This window comes from Schistocerca cancellata, chromosome 5 (assembly GCF_023864275.1).
Source record: "Schistocerca cancellata isolate TAMUIC-IGC-003103 chromosome 5, iqSchCanc2.1, whole genome shotgun sequence".
In the NCBI taxonomy this organism is placed as follows: domain Eukaryota; kingdom Metazoa; phylum Arthropoda; class Insecta; order Orthoptera; family Acrididae; genus Schistocerca; species Schistocerca cancellata.
In genome coordinates, this window is record NC_064630.1 from 361,064,769 (window position 1) to 361,079,246 (window position 14,478).

The 14,478-nt window shown below is 45.1% G+C and overlaps 1 protein-coding gene across 2 annotated transcripts in view; it reads left to right on the top strand.

Annotated features, from left to right (window-relative positions):
- LOC126188839 (laminin subunit gamma-1) overlaps window positions 1-14,478 on the top strand; it is a 1,176,568-nt gene that overhangs the window by 840,950 nt on the left and 321,140 nt on the right. The window contains exon 1 of one of the 2 annotated variants that reach the window (XM_049930456.1): window positions 12,847-13,147. The exons of the other annotated variant lie outside the window; for it this stretch is intronic. Within the exon in view, the coding sequence (XP_049786413.1) occupies window positions 13,048-13,147 (100 nt within the window). The 5' untranslated portion in view covers window positions 12,847-13,047. Of the gene's footprint in view, window positions 1-12,846; window positions 13,148-14,478 lie in introns of those variants that run through there. 2 annotated transcript variants of the gene reach the window in all.

The window sequence follows — 14,478 nt, forward strand, 5'->3', positions numbered from 1 at the left end:
GTGTGTGTGTGTGTGTGTGTGTTTTGTTCTTGGCGTAAGGTAGTTTAAGTAGTGTGTAAGCCTAGAGTCCGATGACCTCAGCAGTTTGGTCCCATAGGAACTTAACACAAATTTCCAAAAAGTTTACGTACGGAACATTTGGCTGCCCCTTGAGATTTTTTCCAGCCCTTTCGAAACACATTTTTCTGCTATCTTCAATTATCAAGAAATAAAGCTGCCTATTTCACACATTGGCAGTCAATTTTATTAAGTTATGGTTCATTACGCATTGTAGTTTTCTGGTATTTCATTTTACCTTTTTGGAATGTCCATTTCATATAGAGTTACATTGTTAAGAATCTGAAACTTAAAATCATATATTAGCAAAACTGTAACAGTATTTCTTCACAACATTATAACATCTGTAACAAAATACATTTTGTAAAAAATCGGGCCACGTTCTATTTTCGACGTCCCTTTTTCTCCTTTCACCACTACGTAACCCGTCAGGCTGCATAATCCATTTTGAAATCATCCCATTCGCACTGCTTTAGCCCTTGTGTGCTTTTTTTTCTCGTCGACGAACATGTTCATGTTTTCTCTCTCCCCGATACTGTTAACTGCCGAAGCATGTTCACTGCATGTCACCGCGACGTCCTCATTTTACTCTACTGCCGTAACCACATCTTCCATACGAACAGCTGATCGGTCCAATGTATTCTTCCCTAGCGGGCTTTCTGTCCGCACGCTGGTATGAGTTTCGCCACGTGCCTGCCGTGACTCATACCTGAACGCACCTGTGACTTTGCTTGCAGCGACCGCGGTGCTTCGCAGTCGCTCTGTCGAGTATTAGGTTCATTACGTCTACGCCAGTACTGTTTCTTACGTTTGGTCCGTGAAAATCTGTCCGCGCTAATTTGGATCGCAACATACGCGGTCTTCATAAATCCTTTCTAGCGGATGTCGCCTCAACAGCAGGTGGTTTGCTTCTACACATCGTAGTTTCCCTCAATGAAGGAAAACGTCAGAAAGAAAAACAATCGTTTAATGTTAGAATGCAGTATTAATTGTGTGCTCCTTGAAACAGTCTAGTCTATTAAATACTAGTAACTGCAAAGCGACATACAATGGACGCTAGGTCATTTGTAAGCAAGGTGAATGGTCAACTTCGGATTGGGTGGCTTCTAGCAAAGTGTGCTCATCTTTATAGGTAACCGCATGCAGAACACACGTGCGACCAAATATTGAACACTGTTCGAGTACTTGGGATCCCCACCAGGCGGGATAAAAGGAAGTCTCAAAGCAGTTCAGAAGCGTGCTGCTAGATGTGTTACGGATAGGTTGCATCATCATACGTGTATTACGAAAATGCTCCTTGAACTCTAAAGAGAATTTATGAGAGAAGAAGACGTTCTTTTCGCGAAACACTAACGAGAAATATTTGTTTTGTAAATAAAAAAACGCTTTTTCTTGCTGTTCCTGCTGCACTGTATTTTATTTTCCCAGACGCATTTCGCCTTTTTTCATTTTAAGATATCATCAGTGGGATCTATAATGACACATTTATTGTACGCTTTCGTTTTGATGTGTATTATTCGTAGATTATAAAAAGGTTCATGTCTAGCTTTTTATGTAAATAACTGATCATTTCCGGCTCTTTCTATTTTTAGTTGGCATCGGTGTTTCCTTTCATCTGGTCACATAGAGGTCGCAGTACCGCTCTATTCACGAAAACGCGCCTAGGAAAATAAAATACAGTGCAACAAGAGAAGACGTTTTTTATTTACAAAACAAATATGTCTGTGCTTTCTGCGGAGGATGGCCACGGTAACAAATTCACTATTGGGAAAGTTTAGAGAACCGACATTTGCTAGAGACTGCTGAACTATCCCACTGACAGCAACGCACACCTCAAGTACGTACCGCCAAGACAAGTGAGAGCTTGTATGAAAGCATATAGACAGACATTTTTCACTCCTTTTGCGCGTGGAACGGCAATGGACATGACTAGCAGTAATACGTAGTACCCTCCACTATCCGCCATAAGGTGTCTTGTGGAGTATATTTGTAGATGTAATTGCTACTCTGTGTGTGTGTGTGTGTGTGTGTGTGTGTGTGTGTGTGTGTGTGTGTATAGTACCCTGACCAGAAGCGTGTAGGAATGCGATGGTCCATGTGCATTCATAAATCGCTCTTTGCTCCGATCACGTATAACACTCATGCGCGAGGATGACGATGACTTCTGGAATGTGATTATTCTGCAGTGCCTGTTAGCGCCTGAACAGATAGCTGATGGTGTTAATTAATGTTGCCCATTTTTGAAGTTATCTCACTAAAAGTTCTGCGGACCTAAGCAATAAAGTTTCTCGGACACGCGGATATATCAGAATGACACAGTAAATGTCAAAATAAATTCCTCTCCGTACCGTACCTCACAGAATTCTGGTGGCCATGACTGGTATGAGTATTACTGGGCATTTCACTTTGTTTGCACATCGTCAGATACATATTTGTAGACAGCATTAAGGCAATTGGAATGTTAATTACGGGCCGGCAGTTGTGGCCGAGCGGTTCTAGACGCTTCAGTCTGGTTAGTTAGGTTTAAGTAGTTCTAAGTTCTAGGGAACTAATAACCTTAGATTTAAGTCCCATAGTGCTCAGAGCTATTTGAACCATTTGTTAATTACCCTGGGTAGGCTTCCGACAGAGGTAAAGGCAATATCTACAGGCTTACGTACTTGGTGATGTAGTGGTCATGGCACGCTTGTCTTGCATTCATGAGAAACAGAGTTTGAATCCCCATCTGAAATCCCAGATTCAGTTTTGAGGCTTCCATGTCTCAGTCGGTAAAAACGGAACCATTATAGTATCACTTAGTTGTCCGTCTATTATCTGTCTGTCTGACTGTTAAAAGCCCTTCCTCTCAGGAACTGGTGGACGTATCAAGCTGAAATTTATGTCACGTATTGATGTCTATGATCTCTTGGCGGTAGACAGTAACTGAAGCCTCTAGGTGAATGCAATAAAAAGTTACTGCTATTTGGTTCAAATGGCTCTGAGCACTATGCCACTTAACTTCTGAGGTCATCAGTCACCTAGAACTTAGAACTACTTAAACCTAAATAACCTAAGGACATCACACGCATCCGTGCCCGAGGCAGGATTCGAACCTGCGACCGTAGCGGTCGCTCGGCTCCAGACTGTAGCGCCTAGAGCCGCACGGCCACTCCGACCGGCTACTGCCATTTAAATCACATAGTTTGAGACAAGCAAACACACTCATCAGAACATATAGGGTACATCTCATTGATCTACAGTGTTGAAATTTGGCAAGAAGTAAGGTTTTACAGTACACGTAAGGGGAAAAAGATCCGAAAATTATTAATTTGTAATTATATCACACGAACAAATTTTTCTTTTGACATTTGTCATCCGATTTCAAACTTGAAATTAAAACGATCGGTCGTTCTGCATTCAGGCTGACTGGGTCGCAATGGAAAAAGTTAAGCAGTAGGCAAGGAATGAGTTTACTGCTCATATGACGCGTTTCGGAATGTATCCATCATGAGATATGCAGAAGCGGTTGCTGCACGAAGATATGGCGTTTAAGTTGCACGTGAAACAAACTTTCGCAGGTTGGTCTTTCACCATTGTGAACTAGTCAGTCTGCCGCCTGCATGACTTTATGTCACATTATCATTGAAAATAAAACATTCCCGAAAATCTTGGAATCCCTGGGTCCGATATTTTGCCAGTATTGAGGTCAATTTTTGATTCCTGGAATGAATGAAGTGTCGGTATACATAATTAAGTTTGTACGGAACCCTGAGTGCGCAAGTCCTACTAGCACCTGGGAAAGGTTTTCCATGGTTTCCGTAAGTCACTGGAGAGTTCTGCTGCTTGAGAAGTACGTGCCCACTTCCTTTCTCATATTTATCCCATCCGAGTAACTATGTAAACAAAGAGAGATGCTGGTACACAACATTCACCAACATTCAATAACGACCTAATAACACACTATAATTGCACATATCCCGTTACGAGCACGATGTCGCAGCCGTAGTTACAGGAACTCTAAAGTACCGGGGCTCAAATCTCAATCTTGCCCTCTACGTTTGGGTGTGCCATGGTTTCCTTACGGATAATACAACACTAGTTACTTAATGACCATGGCCCATTTATTTCGTCATTCTTGTCCAGCTGAATTCAGTATCCATATCGATGGGACACTGAAATTTATCTTATCTTTCGCCATTTTGCAAGATACATCTCCTTAGCTGCGTCCTCACGTAAAACAATTAAGGTGTGTTTATAAATAACTCATCTACTACCAGTCACGATTTTCTTTATTTTATTTTTCGCACGACGCGTTTCGGGAAGTGATTCCCATTTTCAAGTGGGTTTTTTGTGTTTATTGTGCCATTTGTATGTGAGGTTGTCGATATGTGAGAGTCTGCTTCATTTCGTTGACTTTACTGCAATATATAAGAAAACACGCAATTTTTAGTTGGTTGTCGATCTTTCTGTGAAGTCAGTGGCGAAATTTAGAAGAATTTGTACTTACAGTTTCCTTATGGTCCATTTGTGCAGAGTCTCACACACACTAAACATCACACATAACCTGTTGTATACTTTTAAACATCGAAAACTTTTAGATAAACAAGAAAGTTACACAGATGACATTATAGGTCTTCCACAGAGTATGATATGCTTTTGTACAGAGGTTATTTATCTTAACAAATTGGATCAAATTTACTTATATCTATTTCACAATTGTGCTTATTTCTATGGGCTACTATTTTTATATAAGTATATTATCGAAACATCTGAGGAAATTCACTGATTCACTTTCAAGTTTTTCGTTTAATATTTTATCTTCATACTTTCTGTAATGTGAATATATCTCCAGTTCTTCTAGCAAATCCGTTTTACGTCCTTTATTTAGTCGGTAGAGTACTTTGCTCTGTGTACCTGGTGTTGAAATTTCGGCCTGTTTGCCCTAGGTAAACATGGAGCATTCCTGGCATGTTACCTTATATATTCCAGAGTCTGTGTATGGATCATGCTTACACTTTATATTATGTATTAGATTTTGTTGTAGTTTATTAGATGTAGAAAACACAATTTTTACTTTGTGATTTTTGAAAATATTTGCAATCTTCTGTGATTCATTGCCAATGTGTGGGATACTAGATATACATTTGTTTTTGTCTTTTTCTTTTGTGGTGCAGTTTGTACCTGGATCTTTCTTCACTTTTTCTAGGATTGTGTCAACCATGGAAGCATTGTCCCCATTGGCAACTACAATCTTTTTCACTGTGTTTATTTCTTGTTGCATGTTTTCTTGGTTCAGTGGTATTTTACTTGCCCCATGTAGCACTGATCTGTATGCTGCCTGTTTACGGATATTTGGGTGACATAAAGTTGCAGGGATTGTGGTGTCAGTCATTGTGTTTTTCCTATGAATTTTGAATGTGCATGTGTTGTTGCGTCTTGCAATATTTAGATCCAGAAAGTTGATACTTTTATTTTGCTCATATTTCACTGTAAATCTGATTTTCTCGTGTAGATTATTGAAGCAATTTAGAATGTCTGGGTTGTCTTTGGTATCCCGTGTGTCATCTACATATCTCCCATAAAATTCAATTTTCTTTAGGCAAGGTTCTTCACTGTTAAATAATAAAATAAAATAAAATAGAGAAAATCGTGCTTCGTAGCAGATGAGTTATTTATAAACAAACCTATTGTTTTCAAAGTCGCGGGCTTTCAGAACCATTTATAATGGATCAAGTCAGATTATAACCGTAAGTATGTAGCGAAATGCACGACCAGACTTCGTCAGTTCAGTTTAGCACTTGGGTGACTTCGTGCACCGGGAAGTCTGCCTGCGCTTTCGTGTGAGGCTGCAGGCAGGGCCGCGGAGTTGCTCGCTGAGCCGAGGCGTGCCCAGGAGGTGCCCGAGGGAAACAAGAGATGTTTCCCCGCGCCGGGGCGTGATTTACAACTCACCTGTCATCCTGCTGAGCCGAAAGCCTGCCCGTCCCGTTACCTTCGCTCCCACCCGTGCTCCAGCAAGCTGGGGCTTCTTCGCATTCCGATACCCTGTGTATCCGACTATGTAAAGGAACGTTCGGGAGTAGAGCCTCGTAAATCGTTCCATCCGCCCCAGATCGCAGCCGGCAGCCGGAAAATCAGGAACAGGCGCTATGTTCGGCCATTGGCTTGTAAAGTTTACTCAGGAGACATAAGCAGACCATAATTCTGGATGAGAGTCGCGCTGCATAGACACACCGACAGCTGCTAGGTGAATTGCTTTTCTTTTACAATTTACGGTCTTCCAGATCATCTTCGGCTACAAAAGAATCATCACAGTGTAGATGGATCCACGTCATGATTTGCAAAACATTTATCGCGTCATTTTACGTCAACAATATATGATAAATATATTTGGAAAGGAGGATTTAGGCATGTGTAACAGCCGTAAAGCTTTTTTTAGCGTAAGATGATCTGAAATTCCGAAACTGTTTAAAAACAAAAGTAATTCACTTAACAGCTGGTTCTATTCGAAGGGAGGTGGTGAAATAGTGTACACTTAAAGCAAAATCTATTTTGACAAATTCGTATTAAGTAAACTAAAATCGTACGTATATAAAGTTGGCACAGTTTTTCTTCTTTTACTGTATTAAATCAATTTATTAAGTTTTTAATTCCAAATTTGCAGAAGCAATTGCTCACGATTCCCCAACCCATCGGAAATACACCCGCAGTAGGTGGGAAATTGTAAGCTTGAGAAGGGAACTTATATTACTGAAATGTACACTCCTGGAAATTGAAATAAGAACACCGTGAATTCATTGTCCCAGGAAGGGGAAACTTTATTGACACATTCCTGGGGTCAGATACATCACATGATCACACTGACAGAACCACAGGCACATAGACACAGGCAACAGAGCATGCACAATGTCGGCACTAGTACAGTGTATATCCACCTTTCGCAGCAATGCAGGCTGCTATTCTCCCATGGAGACGATCGTAGAGATGCTGGATGTAGTCCTGTGGAACGGCTTGCCATGCCATTTCCACCTGGCGCCTCAGTTGGACCAGCGTTCGTGCTGGACGTGCAGACCGCGTAAGACGACGCTTCATCCTGTCCCAAACATGCTCAATGGGGGACAGATCCGGAGATCTTGCTGGCCAGGGTAGTTGACTTACACCTTCTAGAGCACGTTGGGTGGCACGGGATACATGCGGACGTGCATTGTCCTGTTGGAACAGCAAGTTCCCTTGTCGGTCTAGGAATGGTAGAACGATGGGTTCGATGACGGTTTGGATGTACCGTGCACTATTCAGTGTCCCCTCGACGATCACCAGTGGTGTACGGCCAGTGTAGGAGATCGCTCCCCATACCATGATGCCGGGTGTTGGCCCTGTGTGCCTCGGTCGTATGCAGTCCTGATTGTGGCGCTCACCTGCACGGCGCCAAACACGCATACGACCATCATTGGCACCGAGGCAGAAGCGACTCTCATCGCTGAAGACGACACGTCTCCATTCGTCCCTCCATTTACGCCTGTCGCGACACCACTGGAGGCGGGCTGCACGATGTTGGGGCGTGAGCGGAAGACGGCCTAACGGTGTGCGGGACCGTAGCCCAGCTTCATGGAGACGGTTGCGAATGGTCCTCGCCGATACCCCAGGAGTAACAGTGTCCCTAATTTGCTGGGAAGTGGCGGTGCGGTCCCCTACGGCACTGCGTAGGATCCTACGGTCTTGGCATGCATCCGTGCGTCGCTGCGGTCCGGTCCCAGGTCGACGGGCACGTGCACCTTCCGCCGACCACTGGCGACAACATCGATGTACTGTGAAGACCTCACGCCCCACGTGTTGAGCAATTCGGCGGTACGTCCACCCGGCCTCCCGCATGCCCACTATACGCCCTCGCTCAAAGTCCGTCAACTGCACATACGGTTCACGTCCACGCTGTCGCGGCATGCTACCAGTGTTAAAGACTGCGATGGAGCTCCGTATGCCACGGCAAACTGGCTGACACTGACGGCGGCGGTGCACAAATGCTGCGCAGCTAGCGCCATTCGACGGCCAACACCGCGGTTCCTGGTGTGTCCGCTGTGCCGTGCGTGTGATCATTGCTTGTACAGCCCTCTCGCAGTGTCCGGAGCAAGTATGGTGGGTCTGACACACCGGTGTCAATGTGTTCTTTTTTCCATTTCCAGGAGTGTATTTAAATAGTAACATGCAACTTGTAATCACTTTCATTTTCATATTGCAACAATTTGTACAATGCTCGTTTCTGGGATGAACAGTCATCACAAACATAGTCTTGAGGTGCCTTTTCCATTATATACAACATTATTCCAAGCAGAGCCTCCAACACATCTGTGCCTCAGTTTTTCGTCTTTACCTACTTCTTTACAGATGCAGCACAGCTCATTAGGTTAGGTACTGATTTCAACGAACCACCAAACCTATCATGGTAATCATTGTCATCTTCGCCATCAGAACTGCCCGAAACATTCAGTACAAACCCCAGATGGCTCTAATGGTTCCTCCTTACTTCTGGTTTTCTGGTCGTAGGTTGTGTTCCAAAAACGAACAGCATAGAGACAGAAGTGATGACACTTTCTGCAGGACCAGACCATCATGTTGCAGGACAATGCTCAAGCACGTACTGTGCAAGCTGTTACTGATTTGTTTGACTGATGGGGCTGTCAAGTGCTTTACCACCTACTGCACTCCCCTGAATTAAGCCCTCGTGAGTCCAACTCGATTTCTAAACTGAAGGAAACACTTCACGGCATTCGCTTCAGAACTGCTACAAATTCGTCGGGCAAGAGACCGCGCAGCTCGAATTGTCAACACAACTGGCGCTGCTAAGAGTATCCTACGACTTCCACATCGCTGGCAACGTGTTATACACAATGCTGGTGGCTACTTTCTGGGTCAGAAAACCTTTGAACCACGTATCTATTTTGTACGAGCTGTAAATAAATAATTGCCACTATTAAAGTTCCAACCCTAGTATATTTTCTGCTATCGAATATCGGGTGTGTGATAGTAAAGACACATAAATGTTTCGCCTCTCCACATTGGAGTGGCCCGAAAAACCACATATTTTTGTTTCGACAATCATCACTAAAGTTTAGGGGGAAGGGGATAATGCTAATAGTACCTAAAGTACCTTCTTTGACTCGCTGTAGCATAGCTTGCTAGTATAGATGTATGATGCCAGCCATCACCTCCTACTATCAAGCAGTTGCCAGCCCTCTTACCCTTGGAAACGTTACTTCACATTGTGGAACAGTGGTTCCCAACCTGGGGGTAATTACTTCCTGAGGGGTAAAATGAATGTTCCTGAAGGATATAAACTAAAGGATTCAATTCTGTTTCAGTCTCGAAACTAAATTATTTCAAAAGATCTTTACTATTATCACAACTTTGTAAGAGTCTAATACTGATTAGGGCCTATAGAAATTATCAATAATTACTTTTTCTCAATTCGTAACATTAATGCGATGGAGGTTACAGGTTCCTCACACAGTTCACACACTACACACATATGTTGTACATTGTCTCATACATCGGTGATGATAAAAGTAAGACATATACATAAAAATGCTAAATATGTCAACAAAATGTCTTCTCCAAGTTGTAGATAGTGCTTGCAGTAGGCCAGAAATTGCTTCATTACTTGCTTCGCAACTAGTCATCATTTCCGTGAGCCCGTATCCCACTGCAACGCGGAGTCGGCCTTGTTACTGTGGATTTGGCAATGTTAGTGTCAGAGGGTGGCCAGATGCCCTTCCTGTTGCCACCCCCCCTCCCCCCCCCCTCACGGGACGGAAGTAGTGTACCCCAGCTGTCTGCATCTAGTGTAAGCCATGTAATAGTGCGAACGTTTTTCAAATGTATGCGGGTCGTGTAACTGAGGCGGGAATTGAGGAGCTGCCAGGTATTCACCTAGGGGGATTTGGAAAACCGCCTAAAAACCACATCCAGGCTGGCCGGCACACCGGTCCTCGTCGTTAGTCCGCCGGGCGAATTCGATCCGGGGCCGGCGCGCCTACACAAGTCCAGGAAGCAGCGCGTTAGCACCCTCGGCTAACCTGGCGGGTTCGCTTCGCAACAGATAAATGAATTAATCGACGGCACGACACAGAAGTAACTGCATAAGGGCTACAATAGTGCTGTACACAGTATTATTATTATTATTATTATTATTATTATTATTAGTGGATGTGGTCAAACACAAAGCATTAACATCCTGCAGTTTTCCAATTTCTGCCAGTTCAGAAGTACGGAGTGCAGCATTCAAGTGATTTACGAACGGTAAGTACAGTGCACCCATTTTGGCTTGGTTGATTTTACACTGAAGAGCTAAAGATAATGCAACACCTTCCTAATATCGTGTGGAGATCCCGCGAGCAAACAGAAATACCGCAACACGACGTGGCATGGTCTCGACTAATATTAGAAGTAGTGCTGGAGTGAACTGACACCATGACATGCAGGATGCAGGGCTGTCCATAAATCGGTAAGACCACAAGGGGGCGGAAATCTCTTCTGAACAGCACGTTGCAAGCCATCCCAGATATGCTCAATAATGTTCATGTCTGTGGAGTTTGGTGGCCAACGGTAACGTTTAAACTCAGAAGAATGTCCCTGGAGGCACTCTGTAGTAATTCTGGAAGTGTGGGGTGTTGCGTTGTCCTGCTGGGATTGCCCAAGTCTGTCGGAATGCACAATGGGCATGAATGGATGCAGGTGATAAGACAGGATGCTTGCGTACATGTCACCTGTCAGAGTCGTATCTAGACGTATCAGGGGTCCCATATCACTCCAACTGCACACGCCCCACACCATTACAGAACTTCCAACATCGTGAAGAGTCCCCTGCTGACATGCAGGGTCCATGGATTCATGAGATTGTCTCCATACCCGTGGTCGTCCATCCGCTCGATACAATTTGAAACGAGACTCGTTCGACCATGCAACGTGTTCCCCAGTCATCAACCATCCAATGTCGGCGTTGACGGGCCCAGGCGAGCCGTAACGCTTTGTGTCGTGCACTGATCAAGGGTACACGAGTGGGCTTTCGGCTCCGAAAGCCCATATCAATGTTGTGTAGTTGAATGGTTCGCACGCTGCCACTGGTTGATGGCCCAGCACTGAAATCTGCAAAATTCTGCGGGAGGGTTGCACTTTTGTCACGTTGAACGATTCCCTTCAGTCGTCGTTGGCCCCGTTCTTGCAATATCTTTATCCGGCCGCAGCGATGTCGAAGATTTGGTGTTTTACCGGATTCCTGATACTCACGGTCCACTTGTGAAACTGTCGTACGGGAAAATCCCCACTTCATCGCCACTCCGGCGATGCTGTGTTCCATCGCTCGTGCGCCGACTACAACACCGCGTTCAAACGCACTTAACTCTTGATAATGTGCCACTGTAACAGAAGTAACCGATTTTATAACTGCGCCAGACACTTGTTGTCTTGTATAGGCGTTGCCGACCGCAGCGCCATATTCTGCCTGTTGACATATCTCTGTATTTGAATACGCAGTTTCTTTGGCGCTTCAGCGTAAATAGGGTTGCAGTGTGCATGTCAAGCAATGCAGTGGAATAATGTAGGGGAAGTATGTTTTGTAGCAAGTGTCTACCCTCACTGTGGATAATTAGCTTTCTTATCTGAAAAGGAGCTGTGAGTAACATTTGCGATGCACCATGAATTTCTTCGTCTTTCATTCTAACACACACACACACACACACACACACACACTCGAAACCATGTATCATTCATCTTTCATCACTGTTCTAGGAGCTCCTCAACTGGTCTTACGCCACTGATTGCAACCCGTTCCAGTCTTTCCACCAAGGAAAAAACAATCCCTGACGTTGCCGGATATGGAGCTACAGCCCTCCGATTGGCACTCAGGCCATTCAGCTGCGGGCATAAGCAGAACAGAAAAACCAGGAAGAACGGCTACAAAGTGTGTACACGACGGTCGTCATTACAAACCCGCTACAGATTTGCGATGCACCATGAATTTCTTCGTCTTTCATTCTAAAACACACACACACACACACACACACACACACACACACACACTCGAAACCATGTATCATTCATCTTTCATCATTTTAAAAAAAAGGGTTCCAAGAAAAGTCTTTCATTGTACAGTCTAGTTAGTTGCTAAAGTTGGTGATAATATGAGGAGGGGAGGGGGCAAATACTTTGTGGGGAGGGAGTGGGGGGGTGGGAAAGGGTGGGGATACTAGCTAATGTCTAATCGCACTCAAGGGTCTAAGGTTGGGAACCACTGTTCTAGCAGCTCCTCAACTGGCCTTACGTCACTGATTGCAACCCGTTCCAGTCTTTCCACCAAGGAAAAAACAATCCCTGACGTTGCCGGATATGGAGCTATAGCCCTCCGATTGGCACTCAGGCCATTCAGCTGCGGGCATAATCAGAACAGAAAAACCAGGAAGAACGGCTGCAAAGTGTGTACACGACGGTCGTCATTACAAACCCGCTACAGATTCTTTTTTTTCAGCGGGCAACAGCGGACCACAACAATTACGAGCGGAAGGCCACTCAGCGGTGGAACCTTACGGGCCGCTACCGCAAAGTCGCGCGGGCCCGATCCGCGCGGGCAGCCACTGACAGAAATTACCGATCGCCGGGCGCCGCATCGGCAGCCACAGCCACAGGTAGCAGGCAGCGCGTGCCCCGTTTTTTGTTTCCGCGCATCGCCGCCGCGGAGCAGCGGGCAGCGGGCGGCGAGTGGCGCGCGACTCGGGCTCTGCCCTCCCACCGCAGTGCCGCTCGGGCCTCCGCCGCGGACGGACGTTCGCTCGATCGCTGTATCACGTACCTACCTCCCTCGACTTCCGACCGCTGGCTGCCGCGATCGCGAGAGCTCGTGTGATATCTTCCGCTGCCCAAAGAACGGATGAAGATTTGTCTCTTTACGCAGGAACGCTGTTGTCGGTCATTCTTCGACAATGTGTGGATAACGTGGTGACCTGAACTATATAGTGTTGAGTGACAATGGCGTCGCCGTGGATGTTCTCACTATTGTTGGTTCTCCAGACGGCGTCCGTGTGCGTTGCCAGCCAGTGGGACGGAGTGTCGTGGTTCTTCGATTCCTGTGAGTAGACCACGTTCAAGGTTATTGCCTTCATCGTAAGGCCCTGCCCTATCTTCTACATCTACATCTACATGATTACTCTGCAATTCACATTTAAGTGCTTGGCAGAGGGTTCATCGAACCACAATCATACTATCTCTCTACCATTCCACTCCCGAACAGCGCGCGGGAAAAACGAACACCTAAACCTTTCTGTTCGAGCTCTGATTTCTCTTATTTTATTTTGATGATCATTCCTACCTATGTAGGTTGGGCTCAACAAAATATTTCCGCATTCGAAAGAGAAAGTTGGTGACTGAAATTTCGTAAATAGATCTCGCCGTGACGAAAAACGTCTTTGCTTTAATGACTTCGACTCAGCAGGGCCGGCCAGAGTGGCCGTGCGGTTCTAGCCGCGACAGTCTGGAGCCGAGCGACCGCTACGGTCGCAGGTTCGAATCCTGCCTCGGGCATGGATGTGTGTGATGTCCTTAGGTTAGTTAGGTTTAATTAGTTCTAAGTTCTAGGCGACTGATGACCTCAGAAGTTAAGTCGCATAGTGCTCAGAGCCATTTGAACCATTTTTTGACTCAGCAGGCCCAGATCTAAGAGGGGGGGGGGGGAGGGGGGCAAACCAGGGTATCTGCCCCGGGTGGAAGTTTCAGAGTTCGCCAAATTCATATTCTTGAAGAAAAAAAAACTTGTTTCAGAAAGCGCCTAGCATTCAGCGCACGTTGGTCTATCGAGTATTCATATGATTTTGAAACGCATCCCAGTTGGTTTTTGAACGCATTCTAAGTTGATTTCTGAACGAATCATAAGTTGATTTTTGAATGTGTGCATAGTGTACGTGATGTCTCTGCCACGGGAATCCCCGTCGTATCTAGAAATAAAAAAACTTTCCCGCAGACAAAACAGGACGGGGCTGTATGTGCTGAGTCGAATAAACCTCAACGGGTGAAAACCAATCGCTGTTTGTTTATGTGGTTGAGTGTGTGTACGAATGATCAGCGTTGTTATAATTATTAGCGAAATCCATAGATTCAAATTACCGGAATGGAAATAAACGACTAACAGGAATAACAGATACGGAAGATTACATGTTGTCTTCTCGGTGTATCTAGGAAGGCAGAAAAAAATTTGCCAGATCGCTGCACTAGCAGTAGCACAGTGCGCGATTAGCAGCCGCTTCAAGTTCTTTTCTCGGAATGGCGTGGAAAACGTAATAACACCTAACGGATAATAAACGCGGGATAACTGCACCTGTGATCTTGGCAGTTAGTGAAGTTAAGGGGAGGCCAAGTTTTGACAATGGCAGGAATAGTTACAGAATTAGTGGTTCAAATGGCTCT